This window comes from Scyliorhinus canicula, chromosome 20 (assembly GCF_902713615.1).
Source record: "Scyliorhinus canicula chromosome 20, sScyCan1.1, whole genome shotgun sequence".
NCBI lineage: Eukaryota > Metazoa > Chordata > Chondrichthyes > Carcharhiniformes > Scyliorhinidae > Scyliorhinus > Scyliorhinus canicula.
The window spans coordinates 67,446,841-67,461,638 of NC_052165.1; the positions used below are offsets into that span (position 1 = coordinate 67,446,841).

At 41.0% G+C, this 14,798-nt stretch overlaps 1 protein-coding gene across 7 annotated transcripts in view; it reads right to left on the bottom strand.

Annotated features, from left to right (window-relative positions):
• The window catches only part of LOC119955200 (ataxin-7-like protein 1), a 280,989-nt gene that overhangs the window by 224,168 nt on the left and 42,023 nt on the right, over nt 1-14,798 (bottom strand). For 5 of the 7 annotated variants that reach the window (XM_038781198.1, XM_038781197.1, XM_038781195.1 and 2 more), the window contains exon 3: nt 3,569-3,673. The exons of the other annotated variants lie outside the window; for them this stretch is intronic. In XM_038781198.1, the coding sequence (XP_038637126.1) occupies nt 3,569-3,673 (105 nt within the window). The remainder of the gene's footprint in view (nt 1-3,568; nt 3,674-14,798) is intronic. 7 annotated transcript variants of the gene reach the window in all.

The following is a 14,798-nucleotide window of genomic DNA, read 5'->3' on the forward strand; positions in this document are numbered from 1 at the left end:
ATTCAGCCCATCAAGTCTATGCTGGCTCTGCATGCACAGCAATCCAGTCAGTCACACTCCCGCTCAATCCCTGGAGCCCTGCAAGTTTATTTCCTTCAAGTCCCCATTCAATAGCCTTTTGAAATCATTGATCGTTTCTGCTTCCAGCACCTTAGTGGGCAGTAGGTTCCAGGTCATTACCACTCGCTGTGTAAAAAAATATGCTTCTCACATTTCCATTGCATCTCCTGCCCAAAATCTTAAATCTGTATCCACTGTGCCTTGTATGGTCAGCTGACGGGAAGTTATTTCTTGTCTACCTCATCTAAGCCTGTCATAATCTTGTATACCTCAGATTTCCCCTCAGCCTCCTTTGCTCCAGGAAAACAACCTCAGCCTTTCCCAGTTAACCTTGTAACTAAAATCCTCATCCCTGGATTATAGTAAATCTCCTCTGCGCCCTTTCAAAGATCGTCTCATCTTTCCTGAAGTGTGGTGATCATAACTGGGCTTAATACTCTAGCTAGCGCCTAACCAGAGATTTATAAAAGTTCAGCATAACTTGGGCCTGTTCTGTGCTGTACTGTTTTATGTTCTATGTTCCCTGCTCTTGTACTCAATACCTCGAGTTTTGAAGCCCAAGATCCTTGCTACTAACCACTCGCTTAACATGTCCTGCCACCTTCAAAGATCGATGCAATGCAGTCCCAGGTCCCCCTGTGCCCGCACTCTTTAGAATTGTGCCATGAAGTCAATAATATCTCTCTATCCTTTATGCCAAAAGGCATTACCTCACTCTCCTCTGTATTAATTTTTATCTGCCATCTATGTTCCATTGCAGGAATTTGTACAATCCTCGCTGTTTGTCACTCCTCCTAGTTCACTATCATAGGCAAATTTTGATATTTTACTTTACACTGCAAGACGCAAGTAATTTGTGTAAAACAAATAAAGCAGTGGTCCCAGTGCTGATTCTTAAGGAACAACAGTTCCTACCAACCCCCCCCCCCCAAAGTCCTCGAAACAAACATCTGCCATCACTCACTACTCTCTGTCCTTAAACCAATTCTTTGTCCAATTGGACACTGACCAAGAACTTCAATTTTGTTAACCAGCTGTTTTATGCGGCATCTTGTGAAATGCTTTCCTAAAATCCATACAGTAATATCAGTATATAATATTATTAGTATTTTAACATATTCACTCCATAGCTAACAATTTTTCACTAACTTGTGGAGCTTTGGCTTTTCAAAACTCCATGCATGCAATCAATGCACAACTCCACATATAATGACAGGTTTAAAAATGTTTTGTGATATGTTTTCAGTTTTCTTTCAAAAAATGGTTAAATTATAGATTCAAGGGACTTTTACATTCAAGTATTTTTTCTGATGCTGAAAGTCTGAAACGACAGTCAATGATTGTCAATTCTTTGGCTCTGGCACTTGGAAGCAAGATCCCTTCCCTTTGGAAGCAAAGATCCCTTCCCCTGTCTTCCAGTCTTGAGAAGCTAACTTCTATTTTCCTCTCAGTGAAGCACAAGAAAACACAGATTGAAACTTAACAAACGAATCATAAAATAGCTTGTGCAACCTCAGCTTTACTGTCATCTCTGCAATTACTTTTGTCAGCATTAAGAATGCTTCTTCAAAATCCAGTAACTATCTATTCTTCACCTGAAGAAGGAGCCGTGCTCCGAAAGCTCGTGTTTGAAACAAACCTGTTGGACTTTAACCTGGTGTTGTAAGACTTCTTACTGTATCTATTCGGATGCAACTATCAGTGTGCAATCTGTTGCTTAAGGCCCCAGGAATTCTTGTTGTTGACATTAACAGATAAAATGTTATGTGACGTTTTTGTACCCAGTATTTTAGCCAAGGCAGTAACTGACTCAAAATGCACCTGTTAAATTAATGGACAAAGGAGCACCGCACAAGCAAAATAGGCATTCTCCACCACAGCAATTCAAGAAAGTCTATCTTTTCCCATAGAATGTTCACTTTGATTAATTCCAGCCAAGAAAATAAAACTTTGTGCTATTGCACAATAGAAATACCCAAAAAAGACATTGCTAAGTCATTAAATAAACATGATTATTATAAAGAATAGGTGCAAAATTTCACTACAACAAAGATGGAATAATTTGTGTGAAATGTTTTATGATTTATGAAACATCAAAAGTGCATTTATTAATTATATACGTAGGGCTGTGTCATTTGATCAGTTTCAAATGTCAATTCTTGGAATGGACATCAAATTAAATATTAAAGCAAGTCATCAGCTTACCAAACTAGCTGGTATAGCCAAATATAGAACAGTACACAGATGATGACTGTTCATACCATGTTCCTTACAAGGCCATCAACATTGTTTCAACATTTTGTTTTTCAGTTTAATAGTTAGTCAACTGACATTTATTGGATGAAAATCAAATTTGAATTTATTAATTGCACAGAATGTGCAAAAGCGGTCAATACATACTTGAGCAGCACACGGCTACATTTTTATCACCACACATCAACGCTTTTCACATTCAAAGGGTCCAAACAATCGGCTACAAATTTCGAATAGAAAATAAAGATCTCTTGATATTGAACTCTAATATATTTTCTTTGGGGTACCCACAGAAGAGGGAAGTAAAGGAAATGTGGTCCTGACTTGGAGCAGTGGACAACTTGACTCTTTTAAGATTAGTCTTTTTAATCATCAACCAGTACACAAAAAGAGGTTCTGGTTTTACTATACGATTCCAAAGACTGTTTATCTCACATTCACATTGTACTGAGCATTGTTATCAAGCAACCTCAGTTCTCCTGAATGGGGCTGGAACCCATAATTGACTGGCTGGGAAGCAGCTCCATGAATGATTGAGTTAATTAACCCAACAATAATGGAAGTTCCATAAGATTTCTGGGAAGGAAACAGTTGATAATATTGCCAAACCCCAAAACTGGATTGGATCAATTGTTCAATAATGAAATGCACCAAAAAGGAAATCCATGAGAACAAAATGCAGCATTAATTTCATCAAAGGTAACAAGTCAGCTGTACAAAATTCAGAGTAAAATTTTCATGATGACCATTTATTCAACTCTATTAAATTATAAAAATGTTAGACTCTATGTATTAAATTATTCAATAGCACTGCCTATACTTGTAGACACTTCTTTTAGATCAAGTCCCAGGTAACAATTGATAAGTATTCTTATTTAAATGTGCTGCAGAAGTTTAGTCACATAAATATTCAGCATTATTAAAAATATATGATGCATACTACACCTATCAACAAAATGTGCGCTCACACCTCCTCGTAACCCTAAATAACTATCAATTATTTTTCAAAAACTTATGCATTCAATCTCCTTTGTTTCTTTATTATCTGGGCTGACTAGAATCAAAGATCAGAACTTGTCATTAACCGCCCCCTCTTCACAGATGCAGTAGGAGCAAGAAAGGTTCTTTAGAAGATCAAGCAGACCCAAATCTCAACTCAGCTCATCATAAATAGGGGGTCTTGTATATGTTTGTCAACAACCAACAAGATGTACCTCTGCAAAGGTCATTTGCATAGAACTATTCTGTAGCTTACCGCAATGCCCATTGAAAGCTTGTGGCTTGACTACCTGGTTGCAGTGACTGCATACAACTAGGTAAAATTCATCATGGGCTGGACAGTGGCCAAACAAGTGCATATCTGTAACAGAAAGAATTTGTGTCATTGTGCTGCAGAGTTGTACATTCCAATATTACTGAGCATGCACAGTGGAAGACACAATAAAATGGACTTCGGATCCAAAGTGTTTTGCAGACTCTTGGTGTTTTAATAGGTACATCAGTAATAATAGTTATAGTCAAACCATTTTGACAGAGAATAGCAGGTAGTGCAGTGTGGTCATTGGGGAGGGGAGCGCAAGGGACCAATCAATGATGAATTTACAGTGGCCAACGGTGAAACAGAGCTGCGTATATAGGTGGTAAAAATATTTAATGGTGTGTTGACCCCACAGTACACCATCCTTGAGGTTCTTGTATTTTATAAAGTCTTAAGGTTCTTACCGTGGTGGTCAATCTTCCCATTAGGAATTTTTACTTTCTATCACTGCTGCCAATTATATCTTCATTGACACTACTGCAATAATAGGAGAGTCTTCTAACCCCAAAAATCTTTGGCTTGGGTTGGGGTTTGAAGCCTATATAAAGAGTTAAAAGCCTGCATCTCAGTATTAATAATAATAATCTTTATTAGTGTGACAAGTAGGCTTACATTAACACTGTAATTAAGTTACTGTGAAAATCCCCTAGTCGCCACACTCCGGCGCCTGTTCAAGTAAACTGAGGGAGAATCCAGAATGCCCAATAAGTACGTCTTTCAGGACGTCTGGGAGGAACCGGAGCACCCGGAGGAAACTCACACAGACACAAGGAGAACGTGCAGACTCCGCACAGACAGTGACGCAAGCCGGGAATCGAACCTGGGACCCTAGTAATGGCGGTGAATAGGGTGCAGACACCAAAGGCGCTCCAAGAAGGCGGGCTTGTATTTTAAGCTTGTATTTTTTTTCCCATTTCAAATTTACTGGGCCTATTGACTGCCTAACCAAAGGATCCCCCTCCTCCCCCACCTCCCGATTGGACCCTCTAACCCGTTGAATTTTCTCCTATCATCAGCATCTTGAGATATTCAATCACCCTTCCCCAGGCTTGTGTTCCTACCCCTATCAACGAGGCCTCCAACATTCCCACCTAGAACACAGATCTCCATCACATCTTTTGACCAGGACTCCCCTTCTGAAACTGATCCCTGCTGCCCAGGCCTGTTATCCACCTCACCCCACAGCCTGATCTATCTATATATCCTTCCACCAAGGCTCCCAAACATGCCCCTGACCCACCGACTGATCTCCTGCCACCGAGGTCTCCAATCGCTCTCCTAACCTCCCCATATCTTTCAGTTTGCCGTGGAAGCCTCAATTATCCGACTGACCATCCCACATTGGAGGACCAAGTCCTCCGAACTGCACCCCCCTGCATCCCCCACAAAAAAGCCGAGACTTCAGCATCCTACTGAAGCCTCCAGTGACGCCTCTCCCTATCTCCCCCAGGACCTCCACCCCAAAGCCTGACAGTCTGTCTATCTTGCTCCACTCCGAGGCCTCTGATCACTGTCCTCCACACTAAAGGTAACCTCTCTCAACCCGAGGACATGACTGATGAAAGACAATTTTCTTTGATGGCTTAAATGAAATTATTTTGAGCAGTCTAAACTAGTCTTGGATGCTGGCCAAAGCACAAACTACCTATAACTAGGTAAAATTATCCAAATGTTGAGCCTATTTCCCTCTAAAGTTGTGAACATGCCTTCTGCTTTAGGTAAGAAATACAGTTCAGCACAACTTTGGGTCAGATTGAAAGAAACTGTATTCTACATGAAACCCAAGTTCAACTTGAGCTTAGTTTTAAACCCCACTTCTGTCATCACTTTGAATGCTTTCTGTAGCTCTGAACAGTACCCATTTCCGTCCCCACCTCGGCCACTACACTGCAACCTTCATACACACTTCTGTCATCTCTAAAATTAACTACTCTAACACTCGCCATACTGACTTCCTATAACTCACCCACCATTAACTCCAACTGTCCCAAATATCACTATACCATCCTGTCCCACACTAATCATCACATAGGTTCACTATCATCCAAGCATTAATTTTAAAGCTCTTGTCCTCATTGCTAATTCCTCCATCATGTAACCCACCCTGACTATACAATCTCTTCTGCCCTAAATCCACCAGCAAACACTCTTTTCCTTTACCTTCTGTGCACTCCTCTCCCTCCCTTTGTCCCACCAATGATGGCAGGCTGTTCAGCTGCATCATTGCTTGGAACACCTTCACTGAGCATATTCAACAACAGCTTGCATTTATATAGGACCTTTCATTTTAGAAAAAATGTTTCACAGAAGGCAAAATTATGAAAATGGATGGCAAGCAAAAGAGAGCGAGAGAGAGTAGAGAAGGTGGACAACAACTTAAGAGAGGTAACTGTAAAGGAAGGTCTTAACAGAAGAGATGGGGTTGATGAGGTAAATTTGTTTTCGACGAGGGAATCCCACAATGTGGGGTTTAATACACGAGAGTCGAAGTCAGAGGGACAGCGTGCAGAAGGTTATGACAAAGATAGAGGGGTACGGTCAACTCTCACTCCATCTTCAAAAACCTACTCCAGGCCCAGGTAATGTGGGACTCTTACCAATAACAAAGCTTGCTCTCCTTGCTTGCCTTGGTAAATACTTGAGACAACATCCCTGTCAATTTATCCATTCATTTAATTCAACTTCCAAATACAGAAAAAAATTTGTTTTTCCTCACTTCACTGACTTTGACAAAAGCAAAGTCACACATTTGTGGAAAAATCAAAATTCAAGGCATTCGATGAAACCAGTTTGTTGTGCATTCTGAGGTTTATTGACAGACGTGAACACCTTGCCAATGTAGACGAAGTGAATACAAAAGTAGTTCATGCAACAGTTACGTCTGCCTGACTCCAATCAATATGTCTTGGGCATTTTCCCCTTTTAATGGCAATGGAATATTTGTTTTCAAATGCAAACAGAAGGCACTGAATTAAATGAAAGATACCAATCCCAAGCTTTTTTGTATTATTCATGGACAAATAAGGAACAAACAGAAGCTGTTCTTTACCTTTTCTTGTTCTCTTGACAGAGGGAAATATAAAACAGGATGACCCTTTTGTGCCCACACACTAATGGTCCATACATATGTATTATTTAACAGAGTCAACAATTATATGTAGATTCCGAACAGCACACTGACTGTCTATTGCATTTATATCGATAAATGAGTTGATGCCATTGTCACCGAAGAGGAAGAAAAAAAATCAAGTCAATTGGTTTGGTAATGGTCCTCTGAAGACAAGAGACCACAACATTTTATTCATACCATATTCATTTATAGAGAGCTCATATATTTGTTTCTTGTCCACACTGCTGCTCTGAATTCTGTGCCACAGTGTAAATGGAATGGATTCTAGAGCACCGGCAGCCAATACATAGACATAGACATGGAATTTACAGTGCAGAAGGAGGCCATTCGGCCCATCAAGCCTGCACCGGCTCTTGGAAAGAGCACCCTACCCAAGGTCAACACCTCCACCCTATCCCCATAATACAATCTACTTTCGCATTCCCAACAATTTGTAACCTGGATGCAATTGTTAAATTTCCTGTACTTGGTTTAAATCATTTATCCTTGCAACCACCAACGGCCTAAAAAATAATGGTGCACATTCTTATCATGTTACCCCAGTAACAAAGAATTCCATTTATGCATCTTGATTACTTGCGCCTCCATAGATCTTGCATTGTGACAGGGTTCATTCATAATTTCATAGTAAAGGATCCTACAGGACAGAGTGATGAATAATATGACTGAATTTCACATTAAGTTTGAGTGGCATACTTCAATGAAAATCTTGAACTTGTATAATGCCAATGAGGGGAGGCGGTGGCACAGTGGCATTGTCACTGGATTGCCAATCCAGAGAACAAGAGTAATGCTCTGGAAGCCTGGGTTCACATCATGGCAAACGTTGAAGTTTGAATTCAGTAAAAACATGGAATTAAAACGGCTCTTTACCGCTCTGCTAGATAATTTGGACAGATATAAGGATATTTGGACAACTGTGGCAATTTGTGGTACCAAATGCATTCTTAATGCACAAGACAATATTCAGCCAAGAGAGAGTTCATTGAACATAGAACAAACACTGTGACATTTATCCTATGCCTAAGGCACAGAAAGTCTGTATCAGACAATACTTAGAACTTAGAACAATCAGGGCAGAAGGAGGCCATTCGGCCCATCGGGTCTGTACCGGCCCATTTAAGCCCTCACTTCCACCCTATCCCCATAACCCAATAACCCCTCCTAACCTTTTTGGTTCAATAATGAAGCTTTTATCCTTTTTTCCCCCAATTACTATGAAATGTGAAAGTAACTTTTCCTTCTTGGTGTTTAAATAATTCATAATTGGTAAGACATTCTGTGCAAATAAACACATACAGATCTGCAACAACTTTGTTTAAAAAATGCCATAGGATTCACAAACAAAGAAATGGTGATTTGTGCGAGAGGAGCCGGGAGTTTTAAAGGACACGAGGATAAATACAAACGTCAGAAAGTGACGTAGGACCAACCGAAGCAGCTGATTGGGGTGTAAGTCCTGGTGAGTCTTTTCAATCTTTTAAACTAACTTATTGCTTAATACTAAGGGAGGGACTTAAAAGAAAAGAAAATTATAATAGAAATGTTTGGTAAGAAAGAAGAAAGTTTTTAAAGTAAATATAGCCCCTAGCTAACATAATTTGTTTTCAGAGGGTAGCTAGCTTAATCGAGAGGGACATCATGGCAGACCTCAGACCGTGATATGCTCCTCCTGCACAATGTGTGAAATGAGGGATGCTTCTGGCATCCCTGGCAATCATGTATGCAGAAGGTGTATCCAAATGCAGCTTCTAGCTAACCGGAATTTGGAGCTGGAGCTCTGGGTGGACTAACTGTGGAGCAACCCGTCCAGTTCACTGAGGAAGTCGTGGATAGCACGTTTAGTGAGGTGGTCACACAACGGTGAGGATTGCGCAGGTAGAAAGAGAATGGGTGACCATCAGGAACAGCAAAGACTCAACAGGCTAGTGCAGGAGTCCCTTGTGGTCATTCTCCTTTCAAACAGTGTTGGATATTGTTGGGGGGGGGGGGGGTAGCCTCTTAGAGGAAAGCAGCAGCAGCAGCCAAGTTCACTGCACCATGGGTGGCTCTGCTGCTCAGACGGGTGGGAGAAAAACGAGTGGCAGGGCTATAAGGATAGGGGATTCAATAGTTAGAGGCACAGACAATCACCCCTGTGGCTGCAAACCTGAATCAAGGATGGTATGTTGCCTCTCTGGTCCCAGGGTCGGGGTTGTCTCGGAGCGGCTGCAGGGAATTCAGGCGAGGGTAGGTGAACAGCTATTGGTTGTGGTACATATTGATACCAACAACATAGGTAAACTTAGGGATGAGGACCTGCAAGCAGAGTGCAGGAAGTTAGGAGATAAACTAAAAGGCAGGACCTCAAATGTAATCTCAGGATCACTCCTAGTTCCACTCACCAGAGAGAGCAGGAATAAGAGGATAGATGAATGTGTAGCTGGAGAGATGGTGCAATGGGAGGAATTCAGATTCTTGAGGCACTGGAACCGGTTCTGGGAAAGGTGGAACCTGTACAAACTGGATGGGTTGCACCCAGGCAGAGCTGGGAACAATGTCCTTGCGGGGGCTTTCACTAGTTCTATTGGGAAGTATTTACCAGTGTGACAGGAGGATAGGATCCCACATCTCAGGCAATGGGCAAGGTTGAGAAGGGAGAGCCTAGATGAGTACGGTACGGGAAATGAACCCCCGTTGCTGGCCTCACTCTGCAGCATGAACCAGCTGTTTAACCAAGTGAGCTAAACTGGCCGGCCCCCGGTTTGGAAATACATAGTAGATCAGTCAGCAAAAAAGAAAATCTAGCTTTGCATATCAATGAAGGGCCATCTCGAGTCAATAGCAAAGCTCTCTCCTTACGGATATAGAGACTCGTTTCTTTACAGAGTTTCGATATTTAGTATTTGAGGTAACTTATTTCTTGATTCCTTTTGAAATTCAAAAAGAGATGAATAACGGAAGGCAAGTACGGATTATAGGCCAGTTAACCTGCCTCACACACTCTCCAACTAAACCCTGCTCTCCCAACCCCCCAGTTACTGCCTCTTTAATGAGTCACAACATTTTCAATACTTTACTGCTCTACTGAGAAGATTATTCCAAGTATTACTCGCTTCTCAATTTAAAAAAAACAGAAAATGCCAGAAATATTCATCTGAGGAGTAATGAACAGAGTTTACGCTTCAGGTCAGTGACTTTTTAAATCACTTTGCAGGAAAAAGTGTTTCCCCAACTCAAAACCTCAGCTTGCCTTTTAGTCGACTGCACCTGTGCGGCCTCAGCTTGCATTCACTGCTAGTCTTAAAATCATGGTCAGGATTAGTATGTTCTACTCTATTAAATACCTTATAAACCTCTATAGATCAGAAAGATTACAATCAAATGAAGATCGTGGATCTTGGTAATATAAGATCTGTCACTTGGCTGTTACCCAGAAGTTTGAACTAATGAAGTCTGACTGGAAATTAACATTTTTCTCTGATGACATAACTCGTTCCCAAGCCATCACGTAACCTCTCATTGCTGGATTAGAACATCATGTTTCTTGGTATGCAAATATTGCCCCATGGAGAAATGGGACAATCATTAGCAGATTCAAAATGAAAACAGATCAAGCTGGAAATACAGGTCTGGCATCATCTTTGGAGATAGAAACAGAGTTAACACTTCAGGTCACTGACCTGAAAAATAAACTCTGTTTATCTCTCCACAGACGCTGGAAGACATGCAGAATATTTCCAGCAGTTTCTGTTTTTATTTCAGACTTTCATCATCGACACTATTTTGCTTCTGCATTGACGCAATTAAATTGGGCTCCCAACGTTCGATTTGAACTGGGTTTCTGTATGGTTCACACAAAGTAAACTTGTACTGTGGCGGTTATAATTTGTGCTGTTCTGTGGTCGTCAGTACTCGGTTTACTTTGGTGATCTCTATAATAAACCCCTTTGAAAATGAACAAAAGGCACTTACACCAGGAGTTATCTCATCAGGGAAACCACTTTAGTTTTCAGTCAGATTTCATTAGTGCAAATGTTTGGACAACAGCCAAGTGATAGTTCTTACGTCACCAAGATCCATGATCGTCTGTTCAATTCATTTTTCCTTAAATCACTACAGTCTTTGTAGTGGTCACACAGCATCCACAGGGATGCTGAATAGGGAATTATAGAATATTGATCCAATTACAATGTAGGAAAGGTTATGTGGGTGCCAATGAAGCTGGTGCTGACAGAGGGGAATTTGGAGTTAATCATGTCCAGTTCTGGACCAAGGGACTCCTTGTTAGGGACGCCAGGTTAGAGAGACTCCTGCAAAAACAAAGAATTCATAGGTGCCTTGAGCTAGTCCTCACCATAGACATCCGATGAGAAGGAGAAATTCCTTGGCATGGTTGATCGCAAAATTGCAATGTGGACAGACATTGCCTCGGAGTTTGAATGCTCAACTTGCAAGCATTTTGATAAACCTGATGAAGTTGCCTATGAATTTGAGGGTTTCTAGTGTTTTGCTGTCTGGTATTACCACGATTTTGGACCTTGCTCATCTTTTTACCAGTTAAATTCTTGTTTTGCATATTAAGCAGTTCAGTAAAGCTTTGTTACATCATCCCTGAGCTTCCTGCCAATGATTTTCAATATCCACAGCAATATGCACTTTAGGCAATTTTTTAAAGAAAGCGGAGTAGCACACAGGACAATTTACGATAAATTAATAAAGAATTGAAAGATGTATTTTAGTTATATTAAGTTAGTAAATGTTTGTGTTGTTTAAACACTCTCGATAAATACAAACTTTCAAGTTCACTGTTGTCACTGTGTTAGCTTTTGAGTTTTACAATATGTTTCTGTCATTACTCTACCTTTAAATTTGTTTTCAGTTTTTCTGATCAATATGTTCTATAAATTGCTTAAGTGAGCTTAAGTTGCTCTATAAGCAAATCAGTTGGCAACTTGGTAAAACTAGGATATCAGTGCCCCTCCAGTTCAGATAAAGGTAAATCACAGCTCCATAAGGACTTCTGAAAACTGTATTGACAGTTTTTCCACAAGTTTCAGTAATTCAATATTGTTCAGTCTATTTACCCTCTCATAACCAGCCAACTAACTGCATTCCATTCATAGAATTGTAGTTATAGAACAGGGGACCTTCAGTCCATAGTGTCCATGCCAGAGCTTTGAAAAAGCTATCCCATCAGTCCCACCTGCTTTTTTCCCACATTGGGATCTCTTTCGGGGCAGGTGCGACCTGTACAAGGACGGGTTGCATCTGAACTGGAGGGGCACTGATATCCTGGCAGGGACGTTTGCTAGACTCATTCGGGAGGAATTAAACTAGTATGGCAGGGGGGTGGCAACCAGAATGAGAGCTTAGAAGGTGTAATAACTGAAAGGGAAATAGAGAACCAAAATAAAAGAACATCATCATCCTCAGGCAGAGCAAAACAGGTGACAAGTGCGAAAAGGGAGATGGTCAAAGCAGGATTGAGGGTGTTGTACCTAAATGTGCGCAGTATGCAGAACAAGGTAAATGAGCTTGTTGCGCATATTGAAATTGGTCAGTACGATGTTGTAGGCATCACAGGGACGTGGCTGCAAGGGGATCAGGGCTGGGATCTAAATATCCAAGGATATGTGTCCTATCGAAAGGACAGGCAGATGGGCAAAGGAGGTGGGGTTGCACTGTTTGTAAGGAATGACGTTAAATCGACAGCAAGGAGCGATATAGGATCAGAAGGGATAGAATCTCTGAGGGTAGAGTTGAGGAATCACAAAGAGCCTGATGGGAGTTATGTACAGGCCCCCTAGCAGTAGTCAGGATGTGGGGCAGAAAATAAATCTGGAGATGGAAAAGGCATGTAAAAAAGACAACATTACAATAATCATGGGGGACTTCAATATGCAGGTGGACTGGGAAAATCAGGTTGGTAGTGGATCCCAAGAAAAGGAATTTGTGGAATGTCTAAGATGGTTTTTTTGAAGCAGCTTGTGACAGAGCCTCCGAGGGAACAGGCAATTCTGGATTTGGTAATGTGAAATGAGGCAGACTTGATTAGGTAACTGAAGGTGAAGGAAGCCTTAGGGAGCAGTGACCACAATATGATAGAATTTATCCTGCAGTTTGAGGGAGAAGATGCAATCAGATGTAACGGTATTACAATTAACTAAGAGTAACTACAAAGATATAAGGGAGAACCTGGCCAGAGAAGGAGGATTAGAGAAGGAGCCTAGCAGGGAAGACAGTGGAACAGCAATGGAAGGTATTTTGGGGGGTTATTTGGGGACACAACATAAATTCATCCAAAGGAGGAGGAAACGTGCTAAGGGGAGGACAAGGCATCCATGGCTGATGAGGGAAGTCAAGGACAGCATAAAAGCTAAAGAAAAAGCATACAAAGTGGTGAGGATTAGTGGGAAGCCAGAGGATTGTGAAGCCTTTAAAAGCAAGCAGAGGACAACTAAAAAAGCAATAAGGGCGGGGAGAAGATTAAGTATGGGTACAAGCTCGCTAGTAATATAAAGGAAGATAGGAAGTGCTTTTTTTCCAACGTATAAAAGGTGAGAGAGAGGCAAAGATAGACATGTGAAACAGACACTGTGATTCACAGTGGTGAATCTGGGGAACTCTTTGCCGCAGAAGGCTGTGGTCAAATCACTGTGTCTTTAAGACAGAGATAGATAGGTTTTTGATCAATAAGGGGATTAGGGTTTATGGGGAGAAGGCAGGAGAATGGGGATGAGAAAAAAATAAAAGCCATGATTGAATGGCGGAGCAGACTCGATGGGCCGAGGGCCTAATTCTGCTCCTATGTCTTACCACACAAGACACTCAGACCCCGGATCATACAACTGTGTCGGTCTCCAGGGGAGGAGCTCAGACTCTGCAGGGAAGGTCAGTCATCGTGGAGCTGCTTTCCAATGGAGTGGAAACTTTTACCGGAAGGGGAGAGAAGGTCAGCAATCTCATCAGATTGAGGGGAAGCTTAAAAGAGCAAAGGGACAGAGGTGCAAAGCAGAGGGGCAGAGCTGCAGGCACTCGGTGAATTGGCAAGGCCTGGAACCCACTGTAGGACCAGACTGTATCACATTATAGATTCCTAAATAATGCAAAGCAGAATACTGGAAGGATACTCAATAAGCCTCCTTCTATTATTCTAAGATACTAACATTAAATACTAAAATTAAACCTTAATGTGGTTCAGGTATGTTAGATATGGTCATTATCTCGCAAAACAGAAGTTCAATGGAATCAACTCAATGACATTAACTATAACAATAATCATAGAACTAGATTTGCATCTCATTTTCCCAGCTATTCAAATACATTACAACAGTGATAGCTAACTGTGCTAAGATGACTCGTCCCTCGAGGTGATATTCATGTTTTAATTTTTTTTTTCGTAAAGATGTAAGATAAAAGCTAAACTAAATAAATTAAATGTTAGACAAAATGTAACCTCTCCGTTGCAGCAATTTCCATTCTGATGGAGTCTCTGAAGTCTGACTTTCACTATGTGGAGTCCATACACGCTGTGCAGATGAAGCACAGGAGCTAATCTGTTGTACTTACTGCTCAGTTCTGGTTTAGTCCAATTTAAAATGTTTGGGATGTTCTTTTTATTGCATTGAAGCACCTCAGAGCGTAACATGGGTCTGTGTGGAAAATCCGAATATCATTGCACTTGTGTTAGCCATTTTAAAATGTTTTTTTGATATTTTATGAATAGGTATACTTCCACAAAAAAAACCTCAGTTGCACATTATTTTTAACAGCTTAATATATGATTAATTTGAGTGTATTGGGCTGGATGCTCATATTGCAGAATTCTGAGAAAAGTGCTGGGGAATCATTTGATACTTATTCCACACAGGGTTAGCAGTATACCCAGCACTGATGCTAACAATCTGCCATGTCCAATTCATATCTCCGTGGAAAATTACACCAATCATCATCTGTGCTGATGTAAGGTCACCAACCTGCAATGTTATCTCTGTTTCTCCGCTGATGACTGCTAAGTGTTTGGAGCATTTTCTGTTTTTGTATCAACCTCCCTTT